Below are 14760 nucleotides of genomic sequence, written 5' to 3' on the forward strand. Positions count from 1 at the left end.
GTACCTAACCTAAAACCGGATGATGCAACACCACAATACTTTAAGGCAAGGGCCTGGAAAACGGGAAAGACAAGCGAAACCTCATTTCTGTTGCCTTGCTAAGCTGCGGGAGCCTGGCGCTGCGAGAAGCGCTGTGAGGTCTCTCAGGCACTCCAGCAGTGGGTGCCAGGGAGGGCTTTGGGAAGGAGCGCTACCCGGGCCCGGCGCTCGGAGCCCGCCGGCGGCTGCCGCCCCGCTCCCCTCAGCGCTGCCGGGCGGGCGCCTGCGCGGGGCCGCCCCTCGGGCCCCTCCGCCCCGCCCTGCGGCCCGCGCCCTTCCCCGGCTCCATGTCGGCGTGGCTCGGCCGGGCGGCGCTGCTGCTGGGGCGGCCGGGGGGCCCCGCCGCCGTCCCCTCGTCCTGCCTGGGCTCGCTGCGGGGCCCGCGGTGCTGCTGCCGCCGCCGCCTGGGCAGCCTGCGGGGCGGCGCCGAGGGGCTGCTCCTCCCGCGGGGGTCGCGGGCGCTCGGCACCCACCCCAAGAAAGAGCCGATGGAGGCGCTGAACACAGCGCAGGGGGCCCGCGACTTCATCTATAGCCTGCACTCCACCGAGCGGAGCTGCCTGCTGCGGGAGCTCCACCGCTTCGAGTCCATCGCCATCGCCCAAGGTGAGCCGCGACCCGCCCCGAGCCCGGCTGGGGGTGGGAGGGCCGGGCCGGAGCGGGGGCTGAGCCTCCGAACTTTGGGGGTCCTCCCGCCCTCGCCCAAGCGACTCCTTCGGGCGAGTCGGAAACTCCAGCAGAAGGAGGCGTCGAGACGCGCTCGCCCCTGTGTGTTCGCGTAATTGGGTGTAAATGAGGCACTCGACCTGAAATTTAGTTTCCAGAAGCATCCGCAGCCCCTTTGGAACTTAAATCGGCCCAGTGTGCCAAATCCTCGATGGGTCTGTCATCTCACCGGGTGTTTCAGAGAGCCACGGGTGGCCATTTTTCGGAATGGGAGTAGGAAAGTGTGTCTGATAAAATCCTCCTGACACCAGGGCAGCAGTAAATTGATTTCAGACCTCTTAAGAGACGCCGGGCTGCTGCTGCTCTGGGAGCTCATTCATGAGTTACACTTCCCTGCACGGAGAGCTGCCGGCGCTGCTTCTTGGAAGTGTCGGTTCTCATTCGGGAAGGTGTGTGTGTGCTGGGAAGGTTTACAGATGTATCTCTGAATACAGGGCTATGCAATGCCAATTAAAGTAATTCACTGTGATTTTTCTCATCTGATCCAGCTGTTCTTGCCAACTTGACACTATTCCTTAAACAAATCAAAACCTGACAAAACCAAATCCTCTTAATTACAGCCTCCTTACTTCTAGTTCTGATCCTCGGCTGTAATTTACAATCCCTATTGCAGCGAAGATGATAGCGGGTACTTAAGAGATCAGTGTGCATTTGATCTAGGCCTCTTTGTGAATTTGATAGTAGCGTGCCCTTGGAAAGGGCATTTCTGTGTCTTGTGGCTCCTCTGTAGATGTCTGGAAGAAAATTTGGGTAGGCAGAGGACAGGTCTGAGGGTCAGCTGTAAAAGTGTTCCTTTTGTGAAGAGACAGAACCCTTTCAGGTATCTCTTTCGTTTTGTTTGTAGCACACTTGCATATAAACACTAGTGTTTCTAGTCTAGTTTTCTAGAGTGAGAGTAGTTCGCTTAAATGCCTCATTTTGGGAGCAGCAGCGCTTCTGTTTTACAGACAGTGAATCAGTTTTGTTTTACAACGCAGAGAGTAGAATGCTTTGAACTATAAGTTGACACTAACTTTTGAATACTAACAACTAATACTCTTCCCATATAATCCTTCTCAGTGTCTGAAGGGTTCTTGCCATGAGGTTTTTGTGTGAGTTTGCCTCATCGGTTATTGCTCAGGTTAAATAGAATGGAACTGTGTACCTGGAAGATCGTGTGCTGAATATCAAAATGATATTTCAAAGTTTCGGTATAGTGTCTCAACTTTTATACAGGTGTAAATCAATAGATGGTCATATTTAATATCTTGCTGCTCAGATGCTGTTAGTTATAATGTGAAAGTCTGTTGAGTAAAATGCTGTGACTTTCTGATGATTTAGGATGTAGAAGCAAAGTAACAATAGCGTTAGTTTGCGTTTAGACATTTTACTGCATGGGAGTTTATTAGTTGGTTTTAAGTTTATTCCACTAGTGGAAATTGCAGTTCACTTGTGCCTGAAACTGTAATCATTAATCTTGCTGGAGAGATTGTTTCAGCAAAATCTCAGTTGTGGGCTTAGTAGTCTCATATGTAAGGGCTGCATAAAGTGTTGTAGTGCCATCGGACCTCATCCTTGAAGTCAGATTGTTGATCTGCCCATCTAGCTTGATAAGTCTTTTTTTGTAGATAACATTTTCCTTTAGCCAGCTCTATTCATGGGATGTTTTTACAAGACTGCAACATGGTAACAGCTGTCAGCTTTTACCTATAAGAAATTTTGTTTCTTCATGTGTTACGAAAAAGAAAAATCATAACTGAAAAGGGCTTCTAGTAAGTCTGTTAAATAGAAATTGGAGAAAAACTCTATCTTGAATTTATTGCCCATAGCCGTTTTCTGTAGAGGATTGGTATTGAAAGAATTCAGATTTTGTGTGAAGAAGGTTAGAGAGGTGTTGGATATGTATCATTAATCTCAACGCTGGGGAGTGCCAGAGGAAGACAAGGTGGATAGAAGGGCTACACTTGAAAGAGAATTAGAGACTTTTCTGAGCTAGGTGTTTGTATTCTGTATTTAAAATGCTTCATTATGTTTAGAAATATTTTGTATGGTTGCTCTTTCCTGCTGTTGAAATGGTGACTGTGTAGCAATGACCTGAATAGGTACACAGGTTGTGAGTAGCAGATGAGGGGAGAGCTATTTGTGCCTTGCTTTCCAGGTACTTTCTCCGATTGACTTGTGTCACTTTTGATCTTTACAAATCATGAGTTCAGTCAAGACAAAACTGTTTTTGTGATGTTGGGTTTTATATCAATCCTCTCGTTCGCTGGCAGCATGCTGTAGCTCCCAGCAGCTGATTCCTTAGCTGAGGTCCCTGGTTGTATTTTTGTGTTGATTTCCAATGAAAGTGATCCAAACGCAGCCTTCAAATTCTCTTCTTTACTGCTTGCATAAATTCCCGTGTTCTGTTTGAGTCTGAAAAATCAGTCTCTTCTTGATCATGAAATGCCTATTAGTTTTGCTACTCTGCTTAAGCTTGTTTTGTGCCTGTGATCTTTTCATAATTCTTTATGGAAAGGGAGGTGTTAGTCCATACCCTTCTTAACACAGTCCTTATTGGGTTAAGTTTTGACCTTCTTCCTTCACTACCTCTTCTGTGCCCTAACAGACCCCATATCAGCTAGGGGAGGCTGTCAGCAATATGGGGAGACCTGGGCACATCAAGAACCAAATGGGGCAAGTTCCTCAGCCCATTCCCAGGCCTACCACCAGAAGGATGCAGTTCCAGCAGCTAATTGCCCTAGCAGGAAATATGACAGGACACACTATCTGTGGCCTCCGCTAATGGCAGAGGCTGCGGGGAAACCCATCCTTTGCTGCGGCTGCTACGCTGAAGGACGGTCCTCAGGTAGGTGAGCTGTAGCTGTTACCTGTAAGTTAGGTGAAACTTAAAACATCTGTTTGTGCTGTAGTCGTTGAAACTGTAGGTGGGGAGAGGTTTGTGAGTATGTTCTGCCTGCCATCACCTTGTCACCTGTATTACCTGCAGGTTTACAGAGCTTCCAGATACTGGGCACTAGAGGTCGGTTAAGCAGCTTAGCTTACAAATAAACAGTGACTGAAATTCGGCTGTTTGTTGTAGTGCTTCAGAAGACAGAGCTCTGTGAGAATGTGATGGCTGAGAGCTGAAAGCCTGAGTTTAAATTCATAGATGTGTTTTGCATAGTAGAAGCTGGGGGGAAGACTGTGAAACTGAATCTTGATAGAATAGTTCTCAGAAAATATTTTGAAAAGCATCCTGATTTAGACTATAATCTGTATCTTACTATCTTAAAATTTAGTCAAAACATCACTGAGCTGTTCTTTCTGAAGACAGCTGTAAATCCTTTCTCATCTGGATTTAGTTTTCCTTCTGCATTGAAGTCTTTAAGTTTTTTGGATTTTTTTTTCTGTTTTGAACCTTGGAAAGATGAATAAAGTGTCCCATTTTCCCAGGAAGAGCTTTGAAACAAAGTTTTTAAATTTTAGCTTGTGTTCCTGATAAGCATGTCAGCCACACCCAGCCACACTAGATAGAGATGATACCTGTGGAACTGAGTACATGTAATTTGTATATTTGTATTTTCATGGTTACAGGAATACTGAAGTAGCATGTAGGCCAGTTGATTTCAAATGTAATAGTCCTGCTGTTTCTAGAAGTGGTGCCCCATAAACAAGGCTTAGTTTTGTTGGCTTCAGGTAATCATATTTCCCTTGTTTCTTTCTTGCACGGTGGAGATGAAAATAAAATCTTTCAGAAAATATTGAGAATGATTTAATGCTTCTGACCTTCTGTAGCAATATTCCATTGACAAAAGTGGCATTAGGAAGAAGATGGAACTTCTTTCTTAAGAAGAGAGGTTTTTGGACACTCTAAGCTTAGATTTAGGGTTTCTACCTTTAGTTTCCAGTGTATGATATGAGATGATTCATGAAAGATGCACTTGTAAGCAGAGCAGCAAGACTGGTAATGAGGTGGGAAAATACTAAAGGGTTTGACTTTAAGTAGGAACTATTAACTTGGCATTTTTGCTGTGTCTGTATTGCTTCCTAGGGTACTATGGGTCTTTTATGTGTTGCTTTGCAATGTTCTTGAGCCCAGATGTAACTACTTTTAATTAATATTACTAACACAGTATTACTAACACAGATTATCTAGGGCTTCTAAGAAATCTCAGGTCTTGACAGTGAGAGAATCCTTTATTTTCCCGTCTTTTATTGCGAAGATGGAAAAACAATTCTTGTTTTCCTATCTCTGTACATATACATAAAATACATATGTGTGTATAAAATACATAAAATAGATGCTTTTAGTATATAATGTATGTACATTGTATATTGAACACAATTGCTTGAAAGTACCCAGTTCCATTTTATATTTTTAGTGGAAGACTTTTGTGAAATGATCACTAAATAAAAGGTCTTTTGAAGTGGAATTTCATCTTCCTCTGCCTGGTGAGGTCGTGTATTATCTGCAAAACACCATGCAAAAACACCATAGCAATGAGTCTTGACAACTGTTTTTGTCATTTAATTTGCAGGCTTTGGAGAATGCAGTTTCTAGTGAGATTCTCTTTGAAGGCACTGGGATGTCATACCATTCATAATATTCCGAGATACATAAATAATCTGACCAAAACGGTGCATTCTGATAGAAAGCTATCCATAAGTTCAACTTACTGCGTCTTGTTTTTGTTAAAAAAAAACCCAAAACCAAAACTGTAGCGTGCAGGTAAGGGGCTCCACCTCCTTGCATTCAGTTGGGCTGACAGCTGGTGCAGAATCTCAGGGAATTCACAAGGTTTTAGCTATTGCTGGGTGAAGTTGCATTTGGTGTCAGAAGTAACCTCACTGGCTTATGTTCTGGTGTGAAATTTATGAGCTCCCCAGTTTACTAGAGTAGCTTAGGGAGTGTTTGAGCCTATGTGCCTCTACTTCCACAGCTTTACAAAGAAAGTTAATTGAAAAGATGAAATGTCATCATAGACAAGTGGATTTCTGAGGTTTTTGGACACTCTAAACAAGTCTCCTGTGAAAAAGATTCCCTCTGTTGCATGAGTCAGATGCTTCTTGCTGATACAAACAAACTGCTTCATCTGCCATGGTGGTTTAGGACTGCTTGGATTTTAGTGCCTCTTTTTGCTAGAACTGAATCTGTGCTAACACAGCAAAGCATAATTCCGTCCTTCTGGAAGTACTTGTCTTGTCTGAAGAGTGATTTCACCGTGCAAGTGTGAGGTTTGTGGTAAGCACAGCCCTCAGCCCCTGAGCTGGGCGAACAAAAGCTGTTCATGCTGTTGTGCCAGGTACCGTGGCACCTGGTGGGGACAGTTCTCTCTTCCTCTCTCCTTCACACACCCAGCACATGCAGGTCAGTGCCACGCTGTGTGTGGAGCAGTGTCATCTACTTCTCTCTCCCTTGCTGTGACCTAGGGCAATACATTTTTTTGACTCTAGCGTTTGATTGCTATTCTAGGAAAAGGTCTTCTGGCAGACTGCTGGCAAGTGTCTAATTCACAAGTTTGAAGTGCCCTGTCAAACTGGTAAAATGACAAATCTTGCCAGCTTGCCTGTGAGAGTTCCTTTATGCTCTCAGACCATTGCAGTCCACAGCAGGACTGTTACTAATCTCACCCCTGTGTCAAAAATACTAGGTGGTGAAAGAAATACTGTGTTTCAGATGGAAGGATGAGCTACATTTTGCTTTTGAACCTTTTTTTTTTAATGTATCCCCCACCTCCTGCCCCGAGTTTTGGAGCTCTCTCATGAAGGCAGAGCACAGAAGGAAAAGTGCTGCTGAGGCTCTATTGATCATTTTCATTAACATCTGAACCTCATGAATCACAGACTCATAGAATATCCTGAGTGTAAAGGGACCCACAAGAGTCATCGAGTCCTGCTGCTGGCCTGGCATAAAACACCCCCAAGAATCACACCATGTGCCTGAAAGCATTGTCCAAATGCTTCTTGAGCTCTGTGACGATTGATACTGTGACCACTTCCTTAGGGAGCCTGTTCCAGTGCCCAGCCACCCTCTGGGTGTGGAACCTTTTCCTAATATCCAACTTCAGCCTTCCCTGACACAACTTCAGACCTTTCCCTTGAGTCTGCCACAGACAAGAGATCAGCATCTGCCCCTCTGCTTCTCTGGGCTGAGTAAGTTTGGGCTGTTCAGCCTGGGGAAGAGAGGGCTCTGGGGATACCTTGTAGCACATTCCAGCACATAAGTGGGGCTTACAAGCATCCTGGAGAGGACTTTTCACAAAGACATCTAGTGATAGGACAAGAAGGAATAGCTTTGAAGTAGAGGAGGGTAGGTTTAAACTAGCTGTTAGGAAGAAATTCTTTACTATGGGGGTGGTGAGACACTGGCATAAATTGTCCAGAGGAGCTGTGAGTGGCCCTTTCCTACAAGTGCAGGTTGGATGGGGCTTGAAGCAATTTGGTCTAGTGAATGTGTTCTGTGGGGTTGGAACTAGATGATCATTAAATCCCTTCAAACCCAGACTGATAGGTAATTTAGGGGCTGAAGTTTAATGTCATAAACAAGAAAATTGGTGCATGGTCACTCATGGTAAAACTATTCTGAAGCTGCTCTCTGAAAATGTCAGCTCTGTCTACCTTTTAACCACCTGCAGCAAGGTAATGTTTTCTGAAGTTCATGATTTTGCTGTTGTGGTCTGGTTTGCTTCCATATTCTGAAGTTTTACTTGTTCACATAATTTAAAGCAGGTTCTAGTCTGCTTAAATGCAGAAACTTTGTCTTATTTTTTTAAGAGAAATCCCTACAAATAATCAAGTGGAATTGATGTAAAACCCACAGAAATCCAGTCTTAATATTTATAAAGGATCTTTTCTTCCTGGTGGATGCTCCAGTATTGATTGGAAGATTTTAAATAATGACTGATTGCTGTTTTGCTTTTGAAAACTTGTTGTAGCCGTAAGGTATCCTAAACCACTGGTACCACTCGAGAAGCCAGCAGAGGAGGTAGAGTCACCAGAGGCGACCAGTGCATTTGGTACAGTAGAAAAAACCCAAATGGAAAAGTGTGTTTGCTGACATATGCATTGCATAAGGCCAGCAGGCTGCTGGTTTGACAGACTTCCCGCATGCTTCTTTTGATGCATTTGGCATGTATTGCTGCAAGAAATAAAAGTACACAGTTTTTGTTCATGTTCATATAGAGCCTGCAGTCTCAAGAATTTCAGCAATCCCCATCTTCAGGTACTTATGCTTAACTTGACCAAGGTGTTTCAAGCACAGGTCTTTTGGAAACTGCTGCGCTATAGTAGTTTCCAGTTAATACTTGACCAGAGCTTTCAGATCATGAAACAACTTAATTTTTTTGAAACAGCTCAGTATCAGCTACCTTATTTTTTCCTGGAAAGTGATGTGCATTAAATGACAAGGTCCAGATATAATGCAGGAATGATACTATTATTAAAAAAATTTATTTAATTAGCTGCCTTTGCCCTTTCCTGCTAAAGGTAAAATAAGATTGCTTCAATAAAAATAAAAGATTGCTCCAATTAAAATTTGTTTTGTCTTTTGCATGTGTTTAAGCATGTGATGAATACAAAATAGGTGTCATGCACAAATATCTTTCGTATCACAAATCAGAAAAAAATATCTGATTCTTAAGCCATTGTTCTTCAGCTGTGTCTTTTGTAAAATAATACATGTTAGAGCTAAAAGGAAAATCTGTTTCCCAATAACTCTCTTGTCCAGTACAAAAGCTGCTTTTGATTCAGGGCTTTTTACAGAAGATCACTTGAAATGCAACTTTTACTTAGAGTGCAACTTAAACCCTTGAGAGTGATAGATTCAAAACATTTAGATCTCCCTGCAACAGGCACCAATGCAGTCGATCATGTTTATTCTCTGAACACAGAGGTTCCATTGTGTAACCTCAATTAAAAGAAAAGGAAGTCTGCCAGTTTATCTAAGAAAGAAATTATTTAAAGTTGACTCATTCAACTGAAAACTTGTAGCTTTAGTCAGCCTCATTTATTATTTAATCAATGCAAATATGAAGCTACAGAGGCATCTGTTATCTCCAGAAAAAAATCTTTTCTAAAAACAACAAGTAAATGGAAAAATAAATATATCATGCAAGCAGAGTACTTAAAGAAGCTGTCTTGGGTCCTTGTGATGTTGTGGAGATTTTTTTTTACGAAAATGGCTCATTTTGGGGAAAGTTGGACATGAATACGTGAGCTGCCTTGTGCCTCCCTTCTACTTTATCCTTAAATTAGCACGGTGATATTTCAAATATTCTGAAAGCATGCCTTTTTGTTTCTGTTTTGTTGCTGTGTGTGAGAGCTTCGTTTAACAGTGAATGAACATGGAATTTTTGGGACGTGACTAACTCATGCCTGAAACACATGCTTCCTCTGAAACATGGGGAGTGTTTTAAGGCAAAGCCCACAAAATACTTTTTTCAATCCAGCAGAGTGCATGTTTCATTCAAAACTATGGAGTATAAAACCATAGGTGTTTTTCCCTGGTGTTCATTTACTAAGGTTCTTAGATATTTATATGCTAATTGTTAATAAAATACCCTCCCTAGCAGCCATAATGCATAGTGATACTTGCTGTACTTTTCTCCTGCATCAGTTGCCAGTTTTATTTTGTATGTGATGGGCTCATAATATTCATTCATTTTTGGGTATCTTTTGAGGGTTTATTAAATTTTATTTAGACTGAGATATTTTTGGCAAATATTAACTGATAATTTTTTAAAATCACATTATTTTCTCAAGATAATAGAGAGGGGAAACAGAAACATATTTAAGACTCTGTATTTTGAGATGGATCATATTCTGTATTAACTCTCCTATTGGCTTAAAGCAGCCATAAGAAGAAGGTGATTTGTTTTATTATCTCCTACTGCTTGTGTGTAGGGATAAAACCTTTCCTTAATGCTGCTAAAATAGTTCATGGCTTTTAGGCATTTCAGAATTAAAACATGCCTTACTGTTTGGCAGTGATCCTGGTGAAAGGCTCCTGCATGACCTGGGGGAAGGACACAGCTTTGAAAAATCTTTCTAATTTAAGGAAAAATGGAAAAGTTTGAGACAAAAAGGTTTCTACAGTGAGACCAGCTTCGACTGAGAGGAGCCAGATACAGTGTCCAGAGTGGCCTGACCTTAGGTTCCCAAAGCTCACTTCTTGGACACAGTGTGGGACCTGTTGTCTGGGCTTCCCAAAACATTCTGGGAATGCTGGGGCAGGGTTAGGAGACAGTCCCTGGTGTGTGATTCTTGTCCATGCCATGGACAGAGGTCTGTGCTTTGGGTTGTGCTGTCGTATGTAAACTTGTACTGCCACCAAGCTCAGGTCCAAGTGCTTACTGGGAGCCAACAATTGCTGCACTTTGACCTGCTACATTTTTCTTTTAGGCATTATCAGTTTCTGGTTATTGTACTGTTACAGTAACTTTTTAAATTATTTGCACTTGATAGCATTTGACTGTGCAGTGATCTATCTCTTAGTGCTGGCTGGTTTGCTGTAACTTATCTTACACTAAGGATGTGAATCATCAGTCTCCATGAGGATATTATCTCATCTTTCATAACAATCTGAATTGGTAGCAACTGTGGTTTTTTGCTTTATTTAATTTTGTGGAAGACTGGAGAAAAATGTGCATGGAACAAACCAATTTCTTTAGCCAGCTGCCCTTTCAAATACCATCAGTTTGTATTTTCAGATTACAGATAACCTCTTGATCCAGTTGTTTCTTTGCTTCAGTTCTGGCTACAGGCTGATTTTCACAAAGTGCAAGTAAAGCTTTGATGTTACAAACAGAAGATTAACTGTTTTGCTCATGAGTGAGATTTAACAATTTCCAGCTAGATTTCCAGCCATCTTGTCTAATCAAGATTTTTGCCATAAAGAAGAGATGGGAGAACACCTTGAAATCCACTACTCCTTCCACAATTTCATTATATATTGATATTATTTTATGGAGTAAAGTAAATCAAGTAAATAGGTAGCTGCAAAAGTGACAGTGCTATTATAAATAATCAGCCTGGTGACCTTTTCCTCTTGCAAATATTAACAGACTTCTGATTCAGTGTCCCTTTCCTTGAACAGAAGAAATGTACCAATGTGCAGTTGAGTTCTGATAAATCACAAATGGCCCAGGCTGAAAAAGACTGTCCTTATTGGGAATTATATGTGACCTTTTATAAGTTTTTTACTTGTTTATTGGATCTGGTTTACCAAAACAAACAAAAAAAAGTGTTTGGATTTGTGAAGTTTTCACTGTTGGATTACATCTCATGGTTGGGTGCTAGGAACCTATTGTATTGTATCTACCTCTTTTCCATGCTTACATCAGTTTTTGCAGTTGCACATTAATATGGCTGAGTTTTACTGTTATTTGTGTCTGATCCTGTGTTAAAAGTTCAGTTAAAAAAAGCTCACTTTAATTACTTTTTCCCAGCCATAGAGGAAAAGCATTCTCCTGGGTTTCCTGCAGTGGGTAAGAGCAGGCCTGGATGAGCTGTGGATGAGGTGATGTGTAGTAGATGTGACTTGGCCATATGGGTGTGGATTTACTGCTGGCTTCACCTGAGGTGTTGTAAAGAGTGTTCTGTTCTTCCCCTGTCCCAAAAACCTCTGGGTATGAAAGTCTCAATTCTGCTTCCCATCCTAGCACTGCTGGTCTGCTCTGGGCCTGGCTGTCTACCTGACTAAGAGCAAGTGCCAGAATAAAGAAGTCCCAAATACATGATCAGGAGGGAATTTAGAAACAGGAGGAAAGGTATCAAATCACCCTTTGCAGTAACAACATGACTTCAGATCACTTCAGGGTGCAGTTTTGTATTTGACCTAAGGTTCTGCCTTTCTGTTTTCTCATGGGAAGGGCCAGGAGGGTTCTTGTGCCTCAGGCAGGAGTTGTTCTGGGATCTGTGTCACTAACAGCACATGGTGACTTGTACTAGTAAGCAATACTGGTTTCATCTCTCAGGTTATCTTTGCAATTTTGGCAACTACTTGCAATTATGTTTTTTACCTCAGCATTTGTCTTGTGCCTAGGAAGGGATCTGCCTCTCCTCTTCCTTTCTCTGGCTCTTTATTCAGGATTATTCATCATGGTCTGAGTGGCTGCCCCCCACATCACACAGTACTTCAGCTCTGCAAAAAGCAACCTCAGCCTGAATCCATCTCCTTCTTCACTGCTGGAAAAGGGGCTGTGTAAACATTGCACAGATTTTGGAGAAGCAGAGGGAGAAGAGAATGAGGGAGGGAAGGATGCTGGAGGCACACTCTGATCAGTCTCCGTTGCACACCATGAAAAACTACAGGGGTGCATATTTCATTAAGATCTCCAGTAAATAGTGTCATTGCAGTGTGTCACTGATGTGGACAGTGCCACAGCATACTTTCCATTGCCATGGGGAGAAGTGTTAAATACATTAGATTCCATATTTCCTCTCCTGTGGAAAACAAAACAGGCTTCTGTATGCAGAAAACTCTGAGCTGAGGATTTGTGTTCATACTTCACTTAGCAGAACTGGAGGTGAGGGGTGTAATTTCAGCACTCACAGGATTCTGCTGCCTGCTTACAGTGAAGCTGTGCCAAAAGAGCAGGTTAAAAAAACCCTGTCAGTGGAAAAGGGGAAATGCGTAAAGATGAAAAACAAAAACTGACCTAAGTAGCAGAACCATGTGTTTCATAAACTGACACTGGGTACTTTCTGGGAAAATTAAGAAGCATTGGGTTTAAATAGATGGAGCAGATGTGCAGCTCTTCATAGAGCAGAGGTCCTGAAGCAGCTTTAGAGGGAGTGTGCACAGCTGGCACTTGCAGGGGTGTGACGGGAACTGAAGCTTGCGTTGGCTCTGCAGCTGAAAGCTGCAGGGATACAGCGATTGAATCCTCCTGAGAGAGGCCTCCTGCTTGCCAGAGGCTGGAGAAACACTGACCAGGAGAAGGTGGTTCCTTTTTTTGTTTTGCAGACAAAAAGCAATGGGTTGAAAGAATAAAAAGTTAGCTTAGTCAGAACTGTTCACTTTTAGGAAGAGTAGAGCACAGTAGCCCTTGTCTTCTTTTTCTGTATGACTTAATTTACAAAACCAGCAATCTTAATATTTCAGACAATTTTTGTGAACAGTGTGAATTTTTTTTTATTAGAACTTAAAATTCACGTGCAGAATAAATTGTTACATAATGCAGCTGCATTATAATACATAATAACAACCTAGTAGATATTTCATATTCTCATAGCATAAAAGCTAAAAGAAAATATTTTAAGGTGAAGTTCATATGGAGTAATTTTATGTGGTTTTATATTATAATCATTCCTTCAGCTGTTTGCCAGAGGAAGCCATCATTGCAGTTTGAATTTGACTATGCAGGGAGTCAGATAGGGGTGTCAGACTAGTTTCACAAATGAGGCTCTGCTAAGTTACATGGGGAAGGGAAGGGGGTATCAAAGTGATGAATCTACTGTACTACCTCTACTGCAGGTGAAGAGTTAAGAATAGCTTCATTGCTGCTGCATTCTATATTCATTAGGCATTTAAATAGAGAGGCACAAATTACTTGAGTGTAATTTATGGCTGGAACTTAAATTGTCAGTGGTTTCTTATGGTGTTCCTTTTGCTGACAGGAATTAATAGATTCTTACGGACTTGAAGGCTGCTCATACTTCTGTCTTTAATGTCCCAATGCAATGAAAAATTAGGAGGAATGTCATTACACTTAGTATGAATCTGTAACAAAATGTTTGACAATCATTCAGTCTCTCTTATTTTGTGTTGCTTTATTAAGTCTGAGACAGATGAAAAGCAATAAACTCTACATGCATTTAAAGTTATTTCAGACAGAAGCTTATTTCTGCAGTTGTAGTTGCTTCCAAGGTCGTCCTCAGGCAGGGAATGGAACTTTCTGCATACAAGAGGGCTGGTGCTTAGTGGTATGTGATTTAATAGCAGTTTGTCTTCAGCTCTCTGTAAAGATTGTAGTCGAGTTTTCTCAAAGGAAAAGAATAATCCCACCAAACATATTTAACGAGACAGCTCCCCCCTCTCCCTGCCTGGTGCTGCTGCAGCTGCCTGCAGGTGGTGGTGGCTGTGGGAAGGGTTGTTGCTGTCTGAGTGCGGGTCCTGCTGGTGCCAGGGGCTGTGGGAGCACAGCTGTGGCTGAGGCACAAGCCCACTCTCTCAGTTTTGTGCCAGGGCAGCAGAGGAGGCAGTGCCTGGTTCCCCTGCGTTCTGCACAGGCTGTTGTCAGTGAGCTCTCCTCTAAGGGGTTCTGCTGCTGGCTGCAGGTACCAGACCTGGCCTTGAAAGCCAAAGCTGCTCCCTGTTCTTAAAACCATTCTCCCACTGGCTTTCTTTCCTGGGGAAAGAAGTACAGTTTTGTGCAGGATGGGAAAGGGCATAAGGGAGAGGAGGGGCAGGAACAAACAAGCTTGTCTCTCACCAGCTTTTCAGATTTCTTGTTAAAGCAGGGCCTGGGGGGAACATAAATGAATAAAGGATATTGTACATATAGCTCCCTAGATATTTCATGAGCTCTCATGTTTAGACATCAGTGTTGCCTAACATAACCCTATTTAAAGGTGATGAAAGTTCTGTAGTAGATCGGATCGCTGATTGTACACAGAGTGCTGATAATTTTTTGTTAGCAAATCTTCTGTGGTGTCCCATGGAATTGCTTTGCTTGTCCTTTTACAGGAATGTATTGCACTCTGATAATGCACAGATACAATGGTCTTGTTTCCAGTTCAACACTGTTGCTGTGCTGCTGCTCTGCTCCACTGCAGAGCCATGAAATGATGGCTAGATCCCTCCCTTGAACAAGAGTGGCCCAAGAAAAAACTTTGCTGACAGAGAAATGCCAAAACCTCACCTTACTGAAACAGTTAAATGAATATATTTGGATGCCATTAATTCCACTCTGTCCTCGGAGAACGACTCATCCAGTCTTTTTCCAGATCTAGTGGAGAGGTTGTTAATAATCCCAGGCAAAGATTCATTAATCCAGAATGCTGTGCCACTGGGAGATGTCTTTCCTCTGGCTC

General features: G+C 42.4%; 1 protein-coding gene across 2 annotated transcripts in view; it reads left to right on the forward strand.

Moving 5' to 3' along the window:
- The first annotated feature begins 301 nt into the window (after positions 1–301).
- TMEM65 (transmembrane protein 65) overlaps positions 302–14760 on the forward strand; it is a 29992-nt gene continuing 15533 nt past the window's right edge. The window contains exons 1-2 of one of the 2 annotated variants that reach the window (XM_041460649.1): positions 302–645; positions 7662–7742. In XM_041460649.1, the coding sequence (XP_041316583.1) occupies positions 327–645; positions 7662–7742 (400 nt within the window). In that variant the 5' untranslated portion in view covers positions 302–326. The remainder of the gene's footprint in view (positions 646–7661; positions 7743–14760) is intronic. The other variant, XM_041460650.1, reaches the window with a different exon arrangement.

Source organism: Pyrgilauda ruficollis, unplaced genomic scaffold, assembly GCF_017590135.1.
Source record: "Pyrgilauda ruficollis isolate IOZ18807 unplaced genomic scaffold, ASM1759013v1 scaffold147, whole genome shotgun sequence".
Classification (NCBI taxonomy): domain Eukaryota; kingdom Metazoa; phylum Chordata; class Aves; order Passeriformes; family Passeridae; genus Pyrgilauda; species Pyrgilauda ruficollis.